Raw genomic sequence first — 25,198 nt, forward strand, 5'->3', positions numbered from 1 at the left:
TTCCATCCCTCTTTATATCGAGGACTCAGTTAGTAAACATTTTAATCTATATCGTGGTAAGGTTGCTCCTATCAATTGTACATGAAAATGTTTCAGTTAATAACATTTCAGGTACTAGGATTCTAGATAATGAAGTTTAAGGTAGTTTAACATACATTATCTTCATTATTGTTACTGCACTAAATTTTTTTAAATTACATATATTTTTAAGTGTTTCTAAATTTGTTTTTAGATGGTAAACATTCAAAAATTAATCTGATATGCCTTTTATCCTCAATTTTTACCAGTTGATTAGTTTTAAGAATTTAATGGAAATACATTTTAGAAGGTAATATTTCATTTAGTATATGCTCTCTATTTCTTCTCTTCATCTTTAATACTAAGCCATTAATGTATTGTTAATCAGAATGCTTCTTTTGTTAGATTATAGTGGATGTTCTACCTAATCAACCTGTGAAGTTAGTTCCTGAAATTCAGCCAGCTACACCAGCTGTTTCAAATGTTCGTTCAGTTGCCAGTAGGACCTTGGTCAAAGATTTATATCTTCGTATCACGGTAATGTTTATTTACTTCCAAATTACAAAGGGTAACAAGAAAAATTATTCCTAGTTTTAGGGTGCAAGATAGTTATTATAGAATCATATCTGGATTATTCAGTTTAAGTTTATAGGAAAACTTTGTGCAGATGAATGAAATACTTATCAATATCTTTATACTTGAATACAAATAGAGAATGTTTAACATTATACATAAAATCCAGATATACTAAGTAGAAATTACTAAAAAATGCAGAAATCTGCCTACCTTTCCTAATATATCTTTAATCCACTATTTTATGTATGCGTTATGAATGTGTGAAGTAAGTTGATTCTTCAGTGTCCGTTTCACTGAGGGGCAGGAAGTAGTTAAAATATTTATTTTGAAGAGATCTGCTCTCATGGCTGATCATAATGAGCTCCTCAAAGCTTCCAGTTACCCAGAGGGTAAGCAGCAATAGTGCTGCTAAGAATATTAACAAAAACATGTAAGACACACTAGTGGCCCTTCATTTTTATGAAAAGTTTGGCTGATAGAGTACTTAACTCCTTCAGTGTATTTTCTTGTTTTAGACACATGAGTCGTTCTTAAACTGGTCTTCCCTAGATCACATATAGATGCTGAAGGTATAGTACATAGCTAATTTTTAAATGGGAGTCCTTTTAATAGAGTTGAGCCACTGTATTAGATGGAAGCTATTGTATTAGATGGTTCTTTTATGGTTTCTGGGATTATTTCCTGCCTGTGGAGCACTTACTCTGAGAACTGAGTTTTGTGTTTGGAGTAAGAAGGATCAGAATGATTTAATATTTGGGGCTTTATAAATAGGTCATATTTCTGATTTGCCCATGCCCTTCTCTGGGTTTAATCTTTTTCTACTTCTTCTAATTAGTTACTTTTTGTTATTTGCTTTAAGGATGACTACAACAATCATACTGGAATTGATTTGGTTGGCACTGTAATGGCTACCATCAAAGGCTCTAATGAGGAAGATGACACCCCACTCTTTATTGGGAAAGTTAGAACACTTGAATTTCCCTTTGTGAAAGGTTCAGCTGAAATCACGGTAATATTTTTGTCTTCCGGTAGATAAGGTTTCCATATTTAATATTTTAAACCACAGTATTACAATACCTGTTCTTTTGTATGTATAGCTATGAAGATGTTCTAATTATAGCATTAAATTGGAAAGTCAGCTAAAATATTTTGAGATTTTTGCTCTAAGCTATTACACAGTGAACCCATGATCATTGTTACTATTAGAAAGACCCTCTTTTCCCCTGTGGATGACTGTTTTCTGTAACTGGAGTGATTTTAACTTCAGTGACAATTTGATATTCATGTTTCATTGAAAAGCTACCATTCTGTGGCTAGAAATAGAATCAAACATAGCCCAGGTAAAATGTACATATATCTAGGAAAGTTTAGTAAAACCAGCTAACCTTTGTTATTCATTTTTTTTTCCAAAATGGAAATAGTTTTACTTCTATAAAAAATACACAGTGCAAGAACATCAAAAATAATCACTATATCATCACCCTTCAGAGATATTGATGATTAGCAATTCAGTGTATAACCTTCCACACTTTTCTGTGTATACACTGACACTGCATGGATGTGTTCTGTGAGTATGATTTATATAGACATGGAGGAGGGTATAAAATTTCATTAATATAATAGAACTCTGCTTTCATGAAAATCTTATTTTTTTTTTTTTTTTTTTTTCGGTACATGGGCCTCTCACTGTTGTGGCCTCTCCTGTTGCGGAGTGCAGGCTCAGCGGCCGTGGCTCACGGGCCCAGCCGCTCCGCGGCATGTGGGATCCTCCTGGACCGGGGCACGAACCCGTGTCCCGTGCATCGGCAGGCGGACTCTCAACCACTGCGCCACCAGGGAAACCCGAAAATCTTTTCTCATTTAACACATCCTTGATACATTTCTTTACCAGCAAGTATAAACCTACATCATTGTATTGATGATCATAATTTATTTGATCAATCCTAAGTGAAAATTTAGTTTCTTTGCAAAGTTTTATCAACAGTGCTTCCATCAGCTTTCTTCTATGTATATCCTTTGCACAAATCTGTTTCCTTAAGAAATTGCTAGAAATAGAATTGGAGATAGGGAGTGTACATTTTTAGCCTTTTGGTAGTTATTGCCAATTGCCTTTCAGTTTATATTCCCACCAGAAATACGTGTACATTCTCATATTACCAATCCTGAATAGAATGGTTTTTAAAATTCAACCACTCTTCCTATTGTTAAGTATTTTCTTTGTTACTAGGAAGGTTTGAACATTTTTCATGGTTTTGACCTTTGTAGGATTGTCCCTTAACTTTTTTTTTTAACATTTTTATTGGAGTAAAATTGCTTTATATCCCTTAACTCTTTTTCTTCTGGGAGATTCATCATTTTCTTCTTAATTTTATATTAAAGATGTTAATGCTCTTTTGTGTATAAGTAGCTTTTTCCTGAGTTTGTCTTTTAGATTTTAGCTTTGTTTATATTAGGGCAGGAGGAAGGGTTGTATTCACAGTGATAGCTCTTGTATTCTTAGGCCTTTAATTTTTTTATTGGTCTTGATTTTATTTTTATCTCTTTTTTAAATTTATTAACTAAATTTTTGGGTATCGTTTATTGAATAATTCTTCCTGTACCATTAAATATGAAATTTCACCTTTTCTGTATTTTTTTTGTTGGTGGTGGTGTTTATCTTTTTATCTAATCCAGGGCTAAAATCACATTGTTTTAGCAATATTAGGCTTACAGTAGGGGAGACTGCCAGCTTGTACCTGGTCTAAAGTTCAACTTGTTGGTTGGTCTGGCAGTCTCCAAACATTACAGCATTTCCATTTTAATTAGTTCTCAACATTTTAAAAATTCTGGAGTTTTCACAAAGAGATTTGCATTCCTGATTTATTCGGAGAATTCTAAAGACTTGGCAGTATGGGGCCAAGATCTCTTAAAGCAGCAGGATTTTCCAGTCAGCTGCATCCATGATACTTCTTTTCATCTCTTGACATTGAGAGCAAGTGTCAGTTGCTACTTATATTTACACTTGTTCTCTTATTTTTATAGTGGATGGTAAAGTGAAATTTTCTTGTACCCTAACAAAAATTAGGTAATGAAAACCAGAGGTTGAAAAACAAAGAAGGGTGGGGAAGACATGTTGAGTATGCAGAGTCGGTTTGTATTGGAAGAACACACATAGCCCACTACCTATATCCTGGTGACCTCTGTCCTATTTCCTTGGCCCCCCACGGGCATTTGAAATTACTTACCCTGCTGTACACATTTCTGAGGCTTGCCCCACAGCTGCATATGGAATCTCAGCTTCATGTCATGCATATGAATTTCCACTAGAGGTTCCTAATATCACACTGAATAAGCAGAAATCTCTCAGGTCCTACTTGGCTCCTGACCCATATATTAATTAAGTAGGTCTGGGGCAGGGCTGAGGAATCTGGTTTCTGCAGGTGATTCTTATCATTAGGGATGTTTGGGAAACACTGGTATAAAACACAATCATTTGTAAATGTTCCCTGTTTGCTTAAAAAGAACTTGTACTGCTTTCTTTAAAGTTTTAATCTAAATTTATAATTATTCAAGTTTGTTAATTGTGTTATTCAAATTCTTTATATTATTTGCCTACTTGATCTGGGAATTTCTCAAAGAGGTGTCTGAGTTTTATTCTGCTATATATTTATCCTTTTCTCATATTCCAAATTGCCATTTGTGTATGGATGCAGTTTTGGACTCCTCAGTTCTCTTCAGTTCTGTTATTCCATGTATCTTGGTAAACTGTACATCACAGATTACAAACTATAAAACTTTGAGATAGGAAAGGCCTCCTTAAACAGGACATAAAGGAAAAGATTTTGTATTTATATATATAAATAGAGGATTAATAATATTAATATATTGGTATAACAATATATTAGTACAGTATATTGAACATATTTTTAAAACATGCTAAAGAACTTCCTGCAAATCAATGAGAAAAAAGACAATCTAGTAGAAAAATAAATGACCAAAGAACAGAAGCAGGTAGTTAATGGACGAGAAGGTATAAATGACTAATAAACAGGAAGCATGACCTCAGTACTAATCAGGGAAATGCTAGTTAAAACAATGATGACTGATTGTTTTTAATACATCATTTTAGAAGAAAGAAGTACTTGATTAATAGTGAGTGTTGGCTTCCCGAGGGCGGCACGGGGGCCGGGTGGTGGGGTGCAGGTGCCCAGACGAGGGGGGGAGCTGGGAGATGGCGTCCGGAGCGGGTCGCTGGCTGGCGTTGGCACATGTCGGATCTGGGGCTTTCCGGAGCGGGCTGAGTCTGGGGAAAGGTGGCGATGTCTCCGCCGGACGGGGCAGCTAATTCGGAGTCTGGTACCATCGGGGTCAGTCATCGTTACTCGCAGCGGCGCCATTTTGCCCAAACCGGTGAAAATGTCCTTCAGCCCTCTCCGTGTGTTCTCCATTGTGATCCCCTTTCTCTATGTCGGGACGCTAATTAGCAAGAACTTTGCTGCTCTAGTTGAGGAGCATGATATTTTTGTTCCAGAGGATGATGATGATGACGACTAATAGGGCGTGGAGAAGTATAGAAAGGAGAAAGCCCTAACTTAAGAAATGGTGATGCTCGCAGCCTCTCCTCCTTCCCTATCAGCAGATGGGCCCAGGGAAAGCCCTCAGCCTCCCAACCCCAGTGAAGCGTCCTGCATGGTCTGTGACCATAGCTCAGATCCCCAGGCTCCGGGAGGTTCCTGGAGATGTGCTATCCACTGAGCATAATCAAATTGTGAATAAACATAATAAACATCAGCTCTGTATGACTGAGTGATGGCTGAACTTTCTCAGTACAAGTAGGCTCTAGTTGCAGTTTCTTCACCCTGCTGTCCTATCTCTATCAGCTGAACAAATAGGTCTTTGATTTACAACCCAGGGCCTCCAGGCCCCTATGGATCCACAAGGTAATCATGGGGACCTGGGACCAATCTTCCTTATTTACAAAAGCCCAGCGGCTGCGTAGGCTAACTAAAGGCTCAGCTTTTGTGCTGAGTAACACTGGCTAGTTATACCACGCAATCAGAAGAAGCTTTGATTGTTTAAAACTCCTTGAGAAATACCACTTTTTAGAATTCTTTCAAAACTTGGATTCCTTAGATGAAAAAATAATAAAGGGCAAGAGAAAACCAAATACCGTATGCTAACATATATATGGACTCTAAAAATTAAAAAAAAAATGGTCGTGAAGAACCTAGGAGACGGGAATAAAGACACAGACCTACTAGAGAATAGACGTGAGGATACGGGGAGGGGGAAGGGTAAGCTGGGACAAAGTGAGAGAGTGGCATGGACATATATACACTACCAAACGTAAAATAGATAGCCAGTGGGAAGCGGCCACATAGCACAGGGAGATCAGCTCGGTGCTTTGTGACCACCTAGAGGGGTGGGATAGGGAGGGTGGGAGGGAAACGCAAGAGGGAGGAGATATGGGGATGTATGTTTATGTATAGTTGATTCACTTTGTTATACAGCAGAAACTAAAACACCATTGTAAAGCAATTATACTCCAATAAAAATGTTAAAAACAACAACAACAACAACAAAAAATAGTAAGTGTTGGCCAGACACATCAGGGGAACTGGATATTCTTATACACTGATGGTGAGAGGATAAATTGATGTAGCCTTTTTGAAGGGAAATTTGATACTACCTATTAAAATAAACTTTTAATAAGTCACTATAGGGACTTCCCTGGTGGTTCAGTAGTTAAGAATCCACCTGCCAATGCAGGGGACACAGGTTCGATCCCTGGTCTGGGAAGATCCCACATACTGCCGAGCAACTAAGCCCGTGCACCACAGCTACTGAGCCTGCACTCTAGAGCCCCAGGAGCCACAACTACTGAGCACGTGTGCCACAACTACTGAAGCCCACGCGCCTAGAGCCCGTGCTCTGCAACAAGAGAAGCCACCGCGATGAGAAGCCCACGCACCGCAAAGAAGAGTAGTCCCCACTCACTTCAACTAGAGAAAGCCCGTACACAGCAATGAAGAACCAACACAGCCATAGATAGATAGATAAATTTATGGGGGAGGGCTTCCCTGGTGGCACAGTGGTTGAGAGTCCGCCTACCGATGCAGGGGACACGGGTTTGTGCCCCGGTCCGGGAGGATCCCGCATGCTGCAGAGCGGCTGGGCCCGTGAGCCATGGCCGCGGAGCCTGCGCGTCCAGAGCCTGTGATCTGCAACGGGAGAGGCCACGGCAGTGAGAGGCCCGCGTACCGCAAAAAAAAACCCAAAAATTTATGGGGGAAAAAGTCATTATATTTCTCTGTTCTGGAGAATACACCAAGAAGTACTGAAAGCTACTTTCTTTGCTGTATTATAAATAATAGCTAAAAATTTTTAAATGAAATGTTCATCACCCAGTGAAAGGATATTATAGTGTATTGTATCTATATTATGCATAAATGTAAAAAATTGGTATTTAAACATTCACTTGAATTGATAGATCAAAATGAGTGCTGAAAGCAAATTGCTACAGTATAAAGTGTGTTATTTTTAAAGTGCAAGCAGTTTTATTTTTGTGTTTATATTCATGTAAATACATTGAAAACAGTTTTCAGAAACTAAGTGGTGGGATTGGGGATTGGTTTAATGATGGACTTATAATTTTCTTATTTCGTGGATTGTTTTACAGTGTTCTATCAATTTAGATTTTTTAAAATTTTATATCTGAATTTTTTTTTTTTTTATTAATTAATTTCTTTATTTATTTTGGCTGTGTTGGGTCTTCGTTTCTGTGCGCGGGCTTTCTCTAGTGGCGAGCGGGGGCCACTCTTCATCGCAGTGCGCGGGCCTCTCACTGTCGCGGCCTCTCTTGTTGTGGAGCACAGGCTCCAGACGCGCAGGCTCAGTAGTTGTGGCTCACGGGCCCAGCTGCTCCGTGGCATGTGGGATCCTCCCAGACCAGGGCTCGAACTCGTGTCCCCTGCATCGGCAGGCGGATTCTCAACCACTGTGCCACCAGGGAAGCCCCAATCTGAATTATATTGTGGTCTAAAAAAACAAAACAACTAGTACCTATTGTTTCCTTGTAAGACTGAAAAAGTTATTTAGGATATAAATATTTATATTGCATTATTTACTAGTTATATGTTATGGTCTCAAAGTATATCAGAAGTGTGTGTGTGTGTGCGCGCGCACGTGTTTGTGCTCATTAATGAAGAAAATACATTAAAAAAGACAAAAAACAAATCTTTAGAGCTTTTCAGGACCTTTTGTTTGGTCATCTGGGACTGGTGGGTCTACTTCCATGGTAACAGCTGTAACTTAAACTCAGCATTGGGCTTTGTGCATTTCTTTGTGATTATTTTTATAACTCATACCGTCAGCTGTTTCACACTGCTTGAACTTAAAGGTTGGAATCAGGAACATATTTCTAGTCAGGATATAAGTGGCCATTGATATTTCTGGCCTGGAAAGATACTTTTTCTTATAGTTTTCCATTGTATATAATTTTTGCATAAGTTATTTATTGATAAGCTAATTTGACTTTCAAACCAATAACAAAAGGTAAAGAGTTCTATGTGTTGGATGGTGCTGCTGATGTTTTAATGAATGCTTAATGAATCTCACAGGTCAGTCAATTTTGCCTTTTGCCTTTAAAATTTACCACTTACTTGAAAACAGAGTACAATGAGATATATAACATTTATACATTTACAAATACCTTTTTAAATCTCGTTTTTCCTTGCTGTTTTTTTCTTTATACAGAGTCTAGTTCTGGCAGAAAATAGTCCTGGAAGGGATAGCACTGAGTATTTTATTGTGTTTGAGCCTCGGCTACCAGGTTTATCAAGAACATTAGAATCATATATCCTACCATTTATGTTTTACAATGGTAAGTTTCTAGGAAAATAGAGGATAAACTCGTACGTTTGTGGTACTTTATATAACTTTGTTTTGCTCTCCATTAACATGGTGCTTACTAGTTATCTAATCATGCTATGACATTTCGGAAAAGTCACAATTTAAAAATTGAAATAAATTGTCTGAATATTTTTTCTTAGATGTTAAGAAGCAGCAACAAATGGCAGCACTTACAAAAGAAAAGGACCAATTATCTAAGTCTATTATAATGTATAGAAGTTTATTTGATGCCAGCAAACAGCTTCTTGATGAGATGAAGTGTAAGTCATTTTGTGTTCAAATGATGCTTTGGGGAATAGTGAGGTAGAAGGTTGAGGCCATGAGACACAAACATTGTCTAATTTCCTGAACTTAGAAGTAAACTGCAGGACACGGCAGAAAGGTGGTAGTGATGGTTTATATTACTCATCATTCGATCTTCTTAAGATGAAGTATTCCTGCATTTTAAATAAGTGTATATCTTGTGTACCTACAAAAATTTGAAATTTTTACTAGAAATCTGAATCTATAGAAATTTAAAGGTTTTGACATAACAGTAATAAGGTTTTTATCTAGCTCTAGCATTTGGCAAAAGACATTGGATGACAATATCACTGAAAGAGTGATATGTAATTTAAGTTTTAGTTTGAGCCATGCGACTGTGTGTAGTTCAATTTAAAAATATCTGCAGCAAAAAATATATCTACAGCAGAGAAATATGTAATTTATTTTTTAATAAACACATGGAACATTTGCTACAGTTTTTAATAATGTTTGTATACTGTTTAAGACAAGGCATTTGCTGAGTTGTGCTCTATTTGTCGGATTTTTCCACAGGTCAAGGATATTTAGAGGATAATAGGAACTAAGTAGAGTAATGAAATAATACACAATTTGTAGCACTGAAATTTTGTTTTTAAAAAGTCCTATTTGTTTCTTAGAATAACCTTATGCAATTATGTATAAATTATGTATAGTCATGTGGATTAGAATTAAATAGCTTTCCCAAGATTACTTGTGGTTTGCAACAAACATATCATAATACCTCCCTTAGCTGCCTTAGCTCATTTCTCCCTTATTAGAAATGAACTTTAATTTTAGATTTTAGTTTAATTTAAAATTTCTATAATACTCTTCATTTTTCATTTTAGCATCAATCATTAAAAGGAAAAAAACAAGGGATTGAAAACATTCTTCAAAAACTATATTTTGGGGGCTATCACAAATTGATAGTTTTTGTTTGTTTGTTTTTAATTTTAGGCCAAGTTGAAGAAGCAAAATTAAAAGAGGCCCAGTTGCGAAATGAACTAAAAACACACAATATTGACATTCCTACAACACAACAGGTACAGTTTCCAAGTATATGTGAAAGTTTTTTCTTTTTAATTAAATTCTAACCTATAATTTTTTTTTTTTACCATTCATATTTTATTAGGAATGTTATGTACACTGTTGTTTTGGGGTACTAAGCCATATGTGGATTATAATCTAGTCACTCACTAGACATTAAAATGGGCTAACAATGACGGAGTGCTCTTTTCAAAGAAATTGCAGTTTGTGTTTCTAATCTAATGACACCAGTAAATTAAATTAATAATACACCAACTTGAGAACTTGCGTTGAAGAGACCTAAGTGATAATCAGTATATGTGGTGGCAAAGAAAATGAGAGAAAGTAACAAAAGACAATAGATTTTTTTAAAGCTTACATTCTTTATGTGTATAACTAATAAGTCCTATTATACGTTATATATTTCTTAACTAAGAAAAAAAAGAATCAGTGAGGTTGACTCTTCACATTACTATGATCATGTTCTTATAAGAAAGGAATAGCTAGCTGCTTAGTAACTTTTATGTTCTTGAGTTGTAACTATGTTCTCGTGTTGTCTAAATTGTTGGTTTTTCTCTGCTATTTTCTCTGCCTGGTACAAGAGTAACTGTAATTGGCCTTGCAGTTAATTTTTCTTTTTAAATTACAGATGCCACACATTGAAGCACTTTTGAAGAATAAGATATCAGAACAGGAAGAACTAAAGAAAAAACCCAGAAGATCATGTACTCTTCCAAACTATACTAAAGGCAGTGGAGATGTTTTAGGAAAGGTTTGTGTTTAAGCCTTTTAAGAGGCATTACATTTTATTATCTTGTTTTCTATCTGCTTTGGGTGATCCTAGATCATGGAGCCATGACGATATCGATATTTGGGGATCCCAGGCAGGATAGAGTGGGATTTCATCACACTACTGAGATGGTGTGCAGTTTAAAACCTATGAATTGTTTATTTCTGAAATTTTCATTTAATATTTTCAGACTGCCATTGACTGTGGGTAACTGAAACTGGGGAAAGAGGAACCACAGATAAGGGGGGACTGCTGTACAAGAGTAGACATTGTGATGTTCTCATTGCTAGGGCAGGTTTTTGCTACCAGATCAGGTAAGAATAAAGGGTAGATGTGACCATATCAGTGCAATAAATGAGGTTTAGAAATCTGCCACAAAATTTCAACCTTGTTGGACTTTGAGCAAGCTTGTGACTAAAATACAGTGGGTCCTCTGTATCCACAGGTTCTGCATCCTCAGATACAACCAACTGCAGATGGAAACTATTTGGGGAAAAATTCCAGAAAGTTCCAAAAACTAAAACTTGAGTTTGTCATATGTTGGCAACTATTTACATAACGTTTACATTGTATTAGGTATTATAAGTAATTTAGAAATTATTTAAAGTGTACAAGATGGTATATGCAGATACTATGACATTTTATATAAAGGGTTTAAGTATCCACAGATTTTAGTATCTGAGGGGGTTCCTGGAACCAGTCTCCTATGGATACTGATGGACTTGCTATACAGTTGACCCTTAAACAACATGGGTTTGAACTGTGAGGGTCCACTTATACACAGCTTTTTTTTTAAACTGAATACCGACTACAGTACTGCCTAATGGTTGAATCCTCAGATGTGAAACTGTGGGTATGGAGGACCGACTGTGAAGTTATATGCAGATTTTCGACTGCTTGGAGGGTCAGTGGCCCTAACGACGTTGTTCAAGGGTCAACTGTATTTGTAAATAGGAGAGTGACTGTTAATTCTAAGCTCTAAAGTGTTTATATAAGCAGAAGAAATGATTCTTATCTGTGATGTTTAGATTTGTTTTCTGAAAAGTCATCTGAGTAAAAGATCTGCTTAGAAGGGTATAGTATATAACTATATTTAGGTTTAAGTGTATTTTATGATTACTTTATCAGTTGACACACCCCAATAGTAGAGATATTAAATGTGGGGGGAAAAGTACATCACCTAGCTGATAATATTCCAAGTATTTTTATTTGGTTACTTGCAAAACTTACTGTAGTTTAATCTGGGGAACAGTTTTTTAAAATTTAATAGCAGAAGAGACAGTTTAATATGTTTAAGCCAGTAAGCTTTTACAGTTTGAGATTTTTTTGTTAATTTATGTGAGTGTTTCAAAAAAAGTGTTTTTGCTTTAGACTTGGGCTTTTAAAATATTTAATGTCAAATTTATATATATTTAAAACTTTTTTACTTGATTTTTAAAATGGGTTATAGATTGCGCACCTGGCACAAATTGAAGATGATAGAGCCGCAATGGTTATTTCTTGGCATCTGGCAAGTGACATGGACTGTGTGGTCACCCTGACCACTGATGCTGCACGTCGTATCTATGATGAAACCCAAGGTCGTCAGCAGGTGTTGCCCCTTGATTCTATTTATAAGAAGACTCTTCCAGATTGGAAAAGGTTAGAAAAAAGTGAAAGTAATGATTTTTTTCAGAAATTTCTTTTCTATTTTTTATCAAATCACCGAATTTTAAAATTTCTCTAAAAGATGCTTAAACAGAGAAGTGACTCAAAGTATGTGCATTATTTTTGTCTTCATCACAAATATGATCTTCGTTAAGATCAGTATTGCAGTGTATTTGATCATATATGCTGGCCAAGTTTAATTTGCCAATTAAATGTTATTTGTATGTATGAGAGAGACACATACAAACACACAAACCCAAAGCGAATTTTTGGCCTTTGCAACAGGAAGGATGGTAAGATGTCATTATTCTTAACAGAATATGGAACACCTTTATTTGGAGTAAGAGTATAGATACATGTCTTTTGTCCTATTTATGTCATGTGAAAATAAGCAGCCATCATTTAGGTAGAGAAGGTTTCTCTATTGGAACTGCCATTAGCTAAGTTGAAATATAAGAGACCATCTACTTAGGATGTTACACCTTTTTTTTTTTTTTAAGGAGGTTACGTCTTTGTTTTAATATAAATCTGGTTTCTTTAAGTGTTTTCCCATTTACTTTTCAAAGCATGTTTTTAGGAAATAAGTGTGCAAACCAATTAGGCATTTTTAATCTAAAATTTAAAATATTTTATATGTTCTCTAATTTTTGGCTATTTTTAAAAATCTACCTTAAAAGACTAAAACAAAATGGTGGTAACAAAACGAAAATGTTAAAATGTATAACAGAATGTTGACCAATAATTTTCTCAGATTCCTAAACAAGTTTGCAAGGTGTACAGTTGGGTAGGTATGGGGACTTGAAGGAGAATGGAAACTAATGTTAAGAGCTTACTGTGTCATTAAACTAACATTTTATTTCACTTTGTAATCTAAAAATATATTCAGGAAACAGCTGGAATTTGAACTCAAATCTATCTGCTTCTAAAATCTCCTACTCTGCTACCAGTCAGCACCCATTTTAAACAACATGGGAAATCCTATCAAATCATAATGACTGTGTTTATAAGGGTAATAATTTTTGTAAAAGTAATTTTACCTCCAGGAGGTTCTCTCTTTTTTTTCATAATCCCTGAGGACCAAGTTAAGAATTCTTGATTTAGGGAAAGTATGAATCTGGTATTTAAGGCTAATGCTTGCTCTAAAAGCTAGTTATTCTCTCTTTCTGGTATTGTGCCTGTTATTGGGATTGAGTTAACTAGCTCTTAAAGCCACCCCAACCTCTATTCCTACCTACAAGATTTGGGAAAAGCTACCGTATGTGGAAGGGGAAAGCCCTGACACCCCAGTCAGCCTCCATCTCTTGAATCTCCTTGTTATCCCTGGACTTCAGTTGCTCATTCTGTACAGTGTGTCAGAGGATAGGTGGCCAGAGTACTGGGCTGTTTCCCTCTCGTATGCTCAGTCTTGGGCCTTGCCCCTTCCCCCCGTCTATTCTAGGGCCACTCTCCACATGAGACAGTCATATCATTGGCATCCTCGTTTAGGGCCAGCTTGAGAGGCTGCTTCTCTCCTTTCCTTGTCAAACTAAACAAAGGTTAGTTTATATTGATTTTACAAACTAATTGACAATAGCAGTACAGATAAAACTAAGATATTTTTATACGGTAAATATCGTTTTCATTTCTAAAGGCATAACGGTTAATAATTTAGCAGTATTACCTTGCATAGGGAGTTGATTAAATGATCACAAAAATAATCAGTATATTCATATGTTTTTCATAGTGTATGTATACTTTTTGATTAAAAGTTACATGTTTTGTTTAAATTTTTTTAAAATTCAGACCTCTGCCTCATTACCGAAATGGAAAATTGTATTTTAAACCCATTGGAGATCCTGTCTTTGCCCGAGATTTGTTAACGTTTCCAGATAACGTAGAACATTGTGAAACAGGTAAAGGAAATTATGATGGCTTTTTTTATACAGATGTTAACATTTGTGATCCAGATACATAAATTATTGACTATGGAAAATTATGTTCTTATTTAGTTTATAAGTGATAGTTTTATTAATATTTACTTCTCTCATTTTTCCTGTTAGAGGAAAATATTGAATAAAATTCTTATGTTATTAGCATTATTTCTAATAAAACTTTGTAATATATGTTAAGATTTTTTAAAATATCTCAGTTTTTTAAAAATAGAAGTTTCATGTGCACAATCATTATATTTCAGTTTCTGAGTACACAACAGCATGCTCACCACCAGAAGTTTGTGTTAATATTTTAATATGACCAAAAAAGATGTCATAATTTTAATAATTTGTTAATTGAATTTTTTAGTGTTTGGTATGCTGTTAGGAGACACCATTATTTTGGATAATTTGGATGCTGCTAATCATTATAGAAAAGAGGTATGTATTTGAATTATTTTTTAATTTGTAGCTCCAATTTTAATGTGTACTTTAAAAATTTAATACATAGCTCTGTATAGAAATAATTTTATTTTAGGTTACATGTGCAAATGACTAAGTAACCTTGTCAAAACCAATTTAAATCCTACAGATTGATAAGCAGCATAAAATTGGGCAAAATATAGGAATGAATTTGCCAAGATGCAAATTAAAATGAGATGTTTATGAAATTGTCCTAAGACTCAAAATCAGTATCTGTTATTGATGGTGGTATTGAAAAAGAGTACACTCAGATAATGTTGTTGGAAATGTAATTTGATGTAGCCCTTGTTTATTAGTTGTTAGGGCTGCTGTAACAAAGCACCACAGACTGGGTAGCTTAAACAGTAGAAATGTATTGTCTCACAGTTCTGCAGGCTTAAAACCGAAATTCAAGGTGTGAGAAGGGTCAGTTCTTTCCAGGGCTTATGAGGGGAGGGTCTGTTCTATGCCTTTCTCCTTGGTTTGTAGATAGATGGTCATCTTCTCCCTGTGTCTGTTCGCAGCTATACATATCTGTGTCCAAATTTCCCTTTTGTATAAGGAAACTACTCATTGGCTTAGAGCCCACTGTTATGACCTCATTTTAACTTGATTACCTCTATAGAGACCCAGTCTTCAAATAAGGTCACATTTTTGAGGAACTGGGGGTTAGGACATCAACATAGGAATTTTGAGGGACACAATTCGACCCATAATACTTTTGGAGAGCAGTTTGGCAATATAAGTGTTTCCGTTATCTATTGCTACATAACAAGCACTTCAGAAGTTAGTGGCTTTAAACAGTAACAACATATTAGTACTCATTTCTCTGTGGGTTTCTCCCAGTAGTGTTAGCTAGTTGCACTGAGATGGTGAAAGCTCCGAAATGCCTCACTCAGGTAGCTGGCAGTTGATGCTGGTAGCCATCCGGGATTCAGCTGGAGCTGGCCAGAGGCTCAGCTGGTGCTGTCTGCTGGGGTCATTGTTCTCACCCCCACTCGACGGGTGTGTGAGATAATGCCATGAAGGCTTTTAGAAACCTTTTTCTAGCTAAGAGGATCTGGAAAGTAGTGCCTTAAATCTTTCTGAGGTCTCAACATAGGGGCATCCTTCACTTGATTTTTGACTTTGAGGCCACATTTTACTGGCTGTACCCTGGATTTGATCTTAACCCTGAGGCTTTCCGTTTCTTTTTCAAGAATCTTTTGTTAGCTGAACAGGCTGGGGAGGAAAAACAGTCCAACCCAGCAAGTTCTGGGTTGGAAATATTTCCTTGAAATTATTTTTGAAAATGAATTAGTTCCTACTTAGTTTATCTCCCACCTGTACTGGCTAGTTGATACTGGCTACTGGTTCGGCACTTGGTAGGCTGGCAGACTTAGATATCTCTATGCAAACCGTTCTCTCCTTGTGGCTGCTGGGGGCTTTTTCAAATGGAATCTGGGACCTAAGAAGGGAAGTCAGAGCAGTGATGGCAGAAGTTGCAGGTCTCTTAAGTCCCAGCAGTCAGTTCAGAATCTGGCCAGCCCAGACCCACATCGGAGAGTGGGGAGTTTGAAATAGACTCTTTCCTCTCCATGGGAGGGGCAAAGAAGTTGCCGCCATCTTTGTACCATCACAACGTATTAAAATAATTTATCTTACAGACATGTTCCCACAAGTATATAAAGATATGTACAAGGATATTCATTAGATGTAAAGCAATTATATTCCAATAAAGATGTTTAAAAAAAAGAATATTCATTAGAATATTTAAGAATTTTTAAGACACTTTGGAAGCAGTGTGAAGTCCATCAGTTGGGATTGCACAACTCTACTACAGTAATTTATACAGTAGAGTAGTATGTAGCTGTTAAAAAGACATAAAGCAGATTGACATGTCCTAACAAGGAAGACGTACAAAATATATTGTTTTGTTGAAAAGTTGCCAAATGATAATATATAAGATGATGCCCTTTTAAAAATAAGCTTATGTAATTTAAACAAGATGGGAGAATATATTGTATACTGTTGTATATATTAAGAAAGATTATCCCTTCTATATTACTTCTAAGTTTTACTTAATGAGAAAAGAAAGGCAATCTACTGTGAAGAAACACCTTTCAGAGGGCTGCTGTAAAGATTGAATAAAATAATAAAATAGAAATAGAATAAAATTTCAGTAGAGGAATGGTCTCTTTGGATCTGAAATCCAGAGGTCTTTGAATTCTTTGATACAGAAGAAGTATTAAATTTAATAAATATGGTGTTAGGGACTTGGAAATAGCAGGTGATAAACATGTATGTAAACACTATAAGCTTGCAAATTATTATAGCTGAAAGTGAGTAAGGATGCAGTTACTTAAGAGAAAACAGAGGTCAGTTTAAAATATGATCCAGTACGGGCTTCCCTGGTGGCGCAGTGGTTGAGAGTCCACCTGCTGATGCAAGGGACACGGGTTCGTGCCCTGGTCCGGGAAGATCCCACATGCCGTGGAGCGGCTGGGCCTGTGAGCCATGGCTGCTGAGCCTGCGCGTCCGGAGCCTGTGCTCCGCAACAGGAGAGGCCACAACAGTGAGAGGCCCACGTACCGCAAAAAAAAAAAAAATCTAATCAGAGTGCCAAGAAGAGGAGGATAAAAGGATCACAGGTAATATCTGAAGAACTAATGGCTGAAAACTTTTAAGAACTGATGAAAGACACCAATCCATAGCTTCAAAAAAAAGTAGGAAGGACTTCCCTGGCAGTCCAGTGGTTAAGATTTCACCTTTCAGGGACTGCCTGGTCCAGTGGTAAAGAATATGCCTTCCAATGCAGAGGATGCTTGTTCGATACCTGGTTGGGGAACTAAGATCCCACATGCTGCGGGGCAGCTAAGCCCGCACGCCTCAACTAGAGAGCCTGCGTGCCGCAAACTACAGAGCCCACACGCTCTGGAGCCTGTGTGCCACAACTAGAGAGAGAAAACCCGCATGCCACAACCAGAGAGAAACCCGCACACCACAGCTAGAGAGAAGCCCTCGTGCCACAACTAACACCTGCCTGATGTAGCCAAAAAAAAAAAAAAAAGATTTCACCTTCCAATGCAGGGGTGTGGGTTCAGTCCCTGGTCTGGGAGCTAAGATCCTACATGCCTCATGGCCAAAAAAAAAACCCACGAAAAACAGAAGCAATACTGTAGCAAATTCAATAAAGACTTTAAAAATGGTCCACATCAAAAAAAAAAATTTTTTTTAAGTAACAGCATATGTGACAAAAGCGGGGACAGCATTTGTTCCTCATAATTGGTATAGCACAGCAGTCCCCAGACTTTTTGGCATCAGGGACCGGTTTTGTGGAAGACAGTTTTTCCAAGGATGGGGTGGGAGGGAGGGGATGGTGCAGGCGGCAGTGCGAGTGATGGGGAGTGGCAGAGGAAGCTTCGCTCACTTGCCTGCTGCTCACCTTCTGCTGTGCTGCCTGGGGGTTGGGGACACCTGGAACAGCACATACTGATTTCTTTGCTTCCAAAGTTTTTAGTGAGGTCAATCCACCTATTAAATATTGTTTTAAAGCTCTTCTAAGAAAAGGCTGTTATGACATCTCTTGGTGATTTTGTTAGGTTTCAGTAGTCTTTGTTATCATTTTCTCTTCCTAAATTCTTCATGCCATTTATACTACTTCAACCCCTTGTTGATTCCATCCCTTGCTAATCCTTACAGCAGTTGTGAATAAGTATTGCCCAGAACTGTAGCACTGTTGTTCACTCACTGAATTTGTAAAAGCTGTCATGATCTTTTTTGTCCTAATATAGTGCCTAGTGAGGACTGAAGTTTCTTTTAATGGTAAATTATAGTAAAATACATATAACAAAATGTACCATCTAAACCATTTTTAAGTGCACCATTCAGTAGTGTTACATTCACATTGTTGTACAACCAATCTGCAGAACTCTCTTCTTTTTGTAAAACTGAAACTCTGTACCCACTAAATAGCAACTTGTCATTTCCCCTTTCTTCCATGCCATTTGAGAATTGAAAAACTGTCCCTTCTGCCAGAGGCCTGTAACTCATACTGTCAGTGAGTGTGTTAACAAGAAAATAGACAAGAAATTTGAGTGTATTTGTTATTTAAGATGGTACTAAATCTGTAAAAACATTTCCTGAAATTTGATAATTTAATAAGAATAATTTAATTTACTATATATTACATAATTTAATAACAATATGGTAATAGTACATTAATTCAGTCTGTATTTTTAATGTTCACTTTTAGGAAACATACAAATCCAAACCAGAACTAAGAAAGTAAGGTGTGGTGGTTTGTTTTACTAAAAGATTCATTTCACCAAAGAATTCACAGATTTTCTTGAGATACACATTCTGTTGCATTTAAATTTTATAGAAAGTACCCAGTTTGACGGCAAAATACCTGTAAATTACCTTGGAATTATATTAAAAGAATAAATACTAGTCATGATTTTTTATTACCTGTCCTATTGCTTTTCGTTTTTAAAAATTATATTTTATTTAATCTTTTATAATTCAGAAACTACTTAATCCACAGTATTAGTTTGGATTAGGTGTTTTTACATGTTATTAAATTATTCTTTAGTCATTTTTTTAATGTATGCATTGTTTCATTATGTGAGTGTGCCATAATTTATTTATGTAACTTATTGAAATGTGCAAGTTTCATATTTTTCATTATTAAAACAATGTTTCAGTGCACATTGTTCACATCTGTGATGATTTTTTTCAGAATATTCTTAGAAGTGGAATTGCTGGGTCATGCAAAATGTTAAGTTTTTTTTTTTTTAATATATTTATTTTATTTATTTTTGGCCGCGTTGGGTCTTCATTGCTGTGCGTGGGCTTTCTTTAGTTGTGGCGAACGGGGGCTACTCTTTGTTGTGGTGCATGAGCTTCTCATTGACGTGGCCTCTCTTTGCTGGGGAGCACAGACTCTAAGCGCGCAGGCTTCAGTAGTTGTGTCTCTCAGGCTCTAGAGTGCAGGCTCAGTACTTGTGGCGCACGGACTTAGTTGCTCCGAAGCATGTGGGATCTTCCCGGGCCAGGGCTCGAACCCATGTCCCCTGCATTGGCAGGCGGATTCTTAAGCACTCTGCCACCAGGGAAGTCCCTAACTGTTAAGGTTTTAAACACTTGTCACATTTGCTTTGAGAAGGGCTGTCCCAGAGCAGATTAGTACAAGAAGACCCTTTCTCCAACATTCTGTGGTGTGTGTGTGTGTGTGTGTATGTGTGTGTGTGTGTGTGTGTGTGTGTGTGTGTGTGTGTGTGTATTTTAACATTTTTGAGTAGTGAAAATATCTCATTTGAATTCCACTTAAAGTTATTTCAGTTCCACTTCTGGTTACCAGTGAAGTTGAACATTTTATTTTTGTATATCCTAGACCTTTATTTGAAAGAATATTCTTGAAGATCATAAAATACTAAATCTAGTGTTTTTCTTTTATTCTCTGACTTCTCTGAAGAATTTAGTTCTTGACTAACACGTTCTACTTCCCTTTCCACGACTTAGGTTTTACTATATAATTCTAGTTCCCCCAATTCTCAACACACTAGCTCTTTTTCCTCCTACAACTGAACTCATAGTATTGTCCTCTGAAGATTTGTCCCTTTGCTTTTGAGTTTGTATTCTCTTCAGTCTAATATAATATCCTTTTTGCTAGCCTTTGGTCATCTGGAAAACTTCAAACAGAAGGAAACTGAGCTAGTGCTACAGGCTGGGTACTGCCTTGGGTTTCAGAAGCACACAGGTCTCTGGCTTGGCCCTCTCTCTTCCTTCCTCTTATCAGTCAAGCCATCAATCAGGTCATCAATTTCACTTTTTGCCATTTGTGTTGTCACTGTTCTAGTTTAGGCTAACACTTGAGAGGTAGTCTAAATCATCTCCCTGCCTCTGGTTTTTTCCCCTAGTCATCTTACACATCACTAGGTAATTAATTTTGTGAGAATACTACCATGATCATGTCATTTCTTATCTCAGAACCCTTAAGTGATTTCTGTTTTCTTAGAGCAGTTGAAATAAGTTTTATAGACTCGCTAATTAATATCCATTTACTTACAATAGGTTGTTAAAATTACACACTGTCCTACACTGCTGACCAGAGATGGAGATCGCATTCGAAGTAATGGAAAGTTTGGGGGCCTTCAGAATAAAGCTCCTCCAATGGATAAACTTCGGGGAATGGTCTTTGGAGCTCCAGTACCAAAACAGTGCCTGATCTTAGGGGAACAAATAGGTAGGTTAAATAAGTACTTAATAATTTCTCATTTGATTTTAACCCTTTATTTGGACCTTGTTTATCAAGACTCTAACATCAAAACGTAACCAGTAACAGATATGAATAAGATGTTTTTGTCCAGTACTTCCAGCTTTCTTACACCAAATAGTTTTGAAATACGTATATAGGAAGTAGGTTTTCCTTCATATTTTCATTCTTTTTTTTTTTTTTTGGTACGCGGGCCTCTCACTGTTGTGGCCTCTCCTGAGGCGGAGCAGCACAGGCTCTGGACGCGCAGGCTCAGCGGCCATGGCTCACGGGCCCAGCCGCTCCGCAGCATGTGGGATCTTCCCGGACTGGGGCACGAACCCGTGTCCCCTGCATCAGCAGGCGGACTCTCAACCACTGCGCCACCAGGGAAGCCGCATATTTTCATTCTTACCTTGAAATAAAAGATTTCCTTGTTGAGGAAACTAGTATGTCATCAAATCATAATACTTCTTTTTATTTCAAAGTTGGTAACTATCTAGATATATCTTTTTTAGTGTGTGTGACATGTGACCTCCCTTCCCCATTTTCCCTTCTGCAGGCTGTGTCCCCTTGTTTCTAGTTGGCCGATATAATTATCTGTACGTCTGTGCTTTGAAGTGCTTATACTTTACAGGACGTTCCCCTGCAGGCCATCATCTAAGAGCCTGTTTGCTCTTAATTTTATATAGTTCTAATACGCTTGGATATCTACTTTTCCAGCAAAAAGTAGTTTGTTGTTAACTTTAAAAATATATAGTAAATTGTAATAAAATACATACAACAAAGTTTATCATCTTAATTATTTTTACATGTACAGTTCACTAGTGTTAAGTACATTCATACTCTTCTGCCGCCAATCTTCAGAAATCTTTTCCCACCCCTGGCAACTGCCCAGGTCTCTGTCTCTGTGCATTGACTCCTGTAGGCGCCTCAAGTATGTGGAATCAGTCTTAGCCCTTCTGTGACTGGCTTACGTCACTTAGCATAATGTCCTCCAGGCGCTTCAGTGTTGTAGTATGTGTCAGAATTTCTTTTTAAGACTGAATAATATTCTATTGTGTGTTGTATACACCACATTTTGTTGTTAATTTTTTTAAGTGTAATATACATAGAGAAAAGTGCACATTTCATAAATATACAGGCTTTTCACAAAATGAACACTGCTTCTGTATTAAGAAATAGAATATTATCAGCCCCACGGAAGGCTTCTCAGGGCTCTTCGAGTCACAGCCCGACCCCCTCTCCAAAGGATAACAACTTTCTTGACTTAAAAGAGCATAGATTAGTTTTTCCCATTTTTGTACTTTATGTAGATGGAATTATGCAATCCATGCTTTTTTGTGTGTCTGGCTTTGTTCAACACTGTGTATGTAGTTGTAGTTCATTTTAATTGCAGGTTAGTATCCCACTGTGTACGTATACCACAATTTATTTCTTTATTATTCTGCTATTGAGGAATTTGGGTAGTATCCAGTTTGGCGTTATTACTTCAGCCCCCGGCAATGTTTAAAACAGTAATTGAGAAAGATGGTAGGATATCTCATATTTCCTTTTATGAGATAGTCAGGTGCAGCTGCAAGAGGAGACACAAGAGAGGCTCAGGAAAACAAAGTTTATTATACTCACAGGTCCTAGGGACAGGAGGCACAGCCTGCCACACAGGGGCCATATGGAAGAACACCAGGGTGGTCAGGAGGCAGAAGACAGGAGCAAGGAGAGTACTTCAGCCACAGCCTTTACTGGGGTCTCTGCAGCAAAGGGATGACAAGGTCAACAGTTTAGGGTTGACCTGCTTGAATAATTTCAGTGGTCTTTGGGCTCTAGGCGTGGTTTCTAGCTAGTTGCCTGGTACCTGGCTCTGAGATGATTAAGGCAGAGGAATGTTACTCCTTGGGGTGCAGGTGCCAGATAGAGGAAGCTTGGCTCTGGATTGGTTAGTTTGTGTATCAAAGGCATGCTAGACGCTTAGCTATCTCTAAGAATTGGCTCATCCCAGGCGAGGCAATCTCTCGCCAGCCAGAAAGGCTTTTTAAGATGTCAAAACATCATAATATACAGAAAGTTTAAGTTATAAACAATACAGAATTTCATACTTCTGTTAATGATGACAGTGAATGCATGAAAAAATCTTCTCTATAGAAAATAAGTGAACATCTAAACAAACTTATAAGAAATAAGAGAAAACAATTTAGTCAGAGGCAGTGAATCAGCATAAAAAACCCTCAACCCTTATCACTCCAGCACTACAGTTTATGGCAGTGGATCCCAAACTAAAAGGAATTACCTGTGGAACTTTAAAAATGCGCAGATATTTTTGACAGAATTTCCAGTTTACCTGGGCATCTGACTGTCAGTATAACAGTAAGGCCTTATCCATAGATCTTTGGGATGAAAAGATTATAATTAAGACTTCTGTGCCCTATTGGTTTGTCAAACATGTAAAGTTAACAGATAATGCAAGGACTTAAAAAATATAACAGTTACTTTTTCTTCTTGATAAATATCTTCAAAGATACACTCCACATACAGACTAATGATTCAACAATAAGCACTCAAATATTAGACAAACGGTTTGAAAAATCAAATGAGACAATTTAAAATTACTGGATATGTATAAGGTACTTTTGATTTTAAGCGATAGCAACCAGGCCTGACCACTTCTCACTGTTGTGGCCTCTCCCGTTGCGGAGCACAGGCTCCGAACGCGCAGGCTCAGCGGCCATGGCTCACGGGCCCAGCCGCTCCACGGCATGTGGGATCTTCCCGGACCGGGGCACGAACCCGCGTCCCCTGCATCGGCAGGCGGACTGTCAACCACTGCGCCACCAGGGAAGCCCAGGCCTGACCACTTTTAAGTGAAACAGGAATGTATTGGAAAGAAAGTGGAGGAAATCACACATTCAAAGGAGATTGGAAACAGCCAAGACAAAAACAAGGATGGCTCTGGGACATTCAGCAGCCTGAGCTCCTTGCATCTTCACCTAGAAGGGCATCTCTTAACATGACTCAGAGCCTGCACCTCCTAGGAGACAGAAGTTCCCTCTGAAATCAGCCAGCCATAGTAAGGATCAGACAGAACAGAGCTTTGAGGAAACTCTTCCTTGTGTATCATGGGATTGTTTGCAGAGAAAAAGCAATTTTGAACTAGACTACCACCACAAAAATTGCCTGCTTACTAGCACAATTAAAAGCAGAGTGTCTTCTAATTTTGCATAGACCGTGTTTTGCATTATAGTATTTGATATGAGATAATGAAATAAGAGCAAATAAATTTAGAGCATAAAACAGAAGAAAAAACGAGTATTTACATGTTGTAAAATAAGATGATTAGAAATAAGACCTTGAATAACATGTGAATACATGAAGTTCTTTCATTTAAAGACATTCAGATTTTTAAAATCTAGTGCTAGGATATATTAAAATAGCTGCCATTTATCGAGTGCTTAACATGTGCCAGGAAGTAAAGTTAAATAAAGTGAGTAAAGAGAGAAGTGTGGAAATTTAAATGACATGAGAAGCCACATGGTCAGTAAGCCATAGAACAGAACTCAAACCCAGAGCCAGCTGTACCTGAAGGCTATTCTCTCCATGACACTGCTTTATATCTTTTATAAGAAACTCCCTTCTACACCAATACAGTGTAAAATTAAAGAATTAACAAAGAAGAAATGTAAACATTGAATAGACAAAATCACAAGTAACAGTATTAGTGTCAAAGTTAACTTCAAGGCAATGGCACTAAAAGAACAAAGATAGATTCGTTTTGATAACAGATATATTCCATACTAGAGGACCAAAAGTTAATTAACTTGATGCAATAAATTACATAATCAAATTTCTTAAAACTTGATTATACAGAGACAGAAATATTGTTATGAGAAACCATTAATCCATGACAGGTCGTTAGTCAAAAAACAAGGAATTTTCTACCTAATAAGTTGTAATACCAGTACCTTCTTAGGTAAGAAGGTAATATGTCACAAAAAATGGCCATAAATTCGTTGATCAAATTGCTACTCAGCTACAATGAGACTACAAATTATGAAAAGCAAAATTTACTTAGGATAGTAACAGAACTAAAAAATAACTTAATCCTTTCCTCCCAAAGTAAGCTCAAATAGTGGATATTTAGAAACAACTATTTTGTCAAAAAAAGTTTAAATATTAAAAAGAATGAGAATATTACACATTATACATAAGAGGCATGAAGACAGCTGAGATCAAATGTAAACCTACAGGCTTAACGCTTTTATTATTAAATGAGAAAAACAAATTAACCATTCAACTCAAATGAGAGGAGGGAAAAAATACTTCTCAAGAAACAAGTACAACCAAATGGATTGCAAAAAAAGAAAACCC

At 37.0% G+C, this 25,198-nt stretch overlaps 2 protein-coding genes across 3 annotated transcripts in view; both read left to right on the forward strand.

Annotated features, from left to right (window-relative positions):
• SMCHD1 (structural maintenance of chromosomes flexible hinge domain containing 1) overlaps window positions 1-25,198 on the forward strand; it is a 129,258-nt gene that overhangs the window by 91,260 nt on the left and 12,800 nt on the right. Inside the window, exons 36-45 of one of the 2 annotated variants that reach the window (XM_082853405.1) lie at window positions 424-555; window positions 1,454-1,603; window positions 8,329-8,455; window positions 8,625-8,744; window positions 9,724-9,809; window positions 10,442-10,564; window positions 12,033-12,223; window positions 14,012-14,121; window positions 14,510-14,580; window positions 20,656-20,827. In XM_082853405.1, the coding sequence (XP_082709531.1) occupies window positions 424-555; window positions 1,454-1,603; window positions 8,329-8,455; window positions 8,625-8,744; window positions 9,724-9,809; window positions 10,442-10,564; window positions 12,033-12,223; window positions 14,012-14,121; window positions 14,510-14,580; window positions 20,656-20,827 (1,282 nt within the window). Of the gene's footprint in view, window positions 1-423; window positions 556-1,453; window positions 1,604-2,311; window positions 3,494-8,328; window positions 8,456-8,624; window positions 8,745-9,723; window positions 9,810-10,441; window positions 10,565-12,032; window positions 12,224-14,011; window positions 14,122-14,509; window positions 14,581-20,655; window positions 20,828-25,198 lie in introns of those variants that run through there. The other variant, XM_082853406.1, reaches the window with a different exon arrangement.
• On the forward strand, window positions 4,805-5,842 carry LOC309970385 (essential MCU regulator, mitochondrial-like; the record flags this gene model as incomplete). The annotated part of the gene is given in 2 exon segments (XM_082852764.1): window positions 4,805-4,915; window positions 4,918-5,842. Coding segments are annotated over 2 exon segments (321 nt in total). The 3' UTR covers window positions 5,128-5,842.

This window comes from Leucopleurus acutus (assembly GCF_964270905.1).
Source record: "Leucopleurus acutus genome assembly, chromosome: 13".
In the NCBI taxonomy this organism is placed as follows: domain Eukaryota; kingdom Metazoa; phylum Chordata; class Mammalia; order Artiodactyla; family Delphinidae; genus Leucopleurus; species Leucopleurus acutus.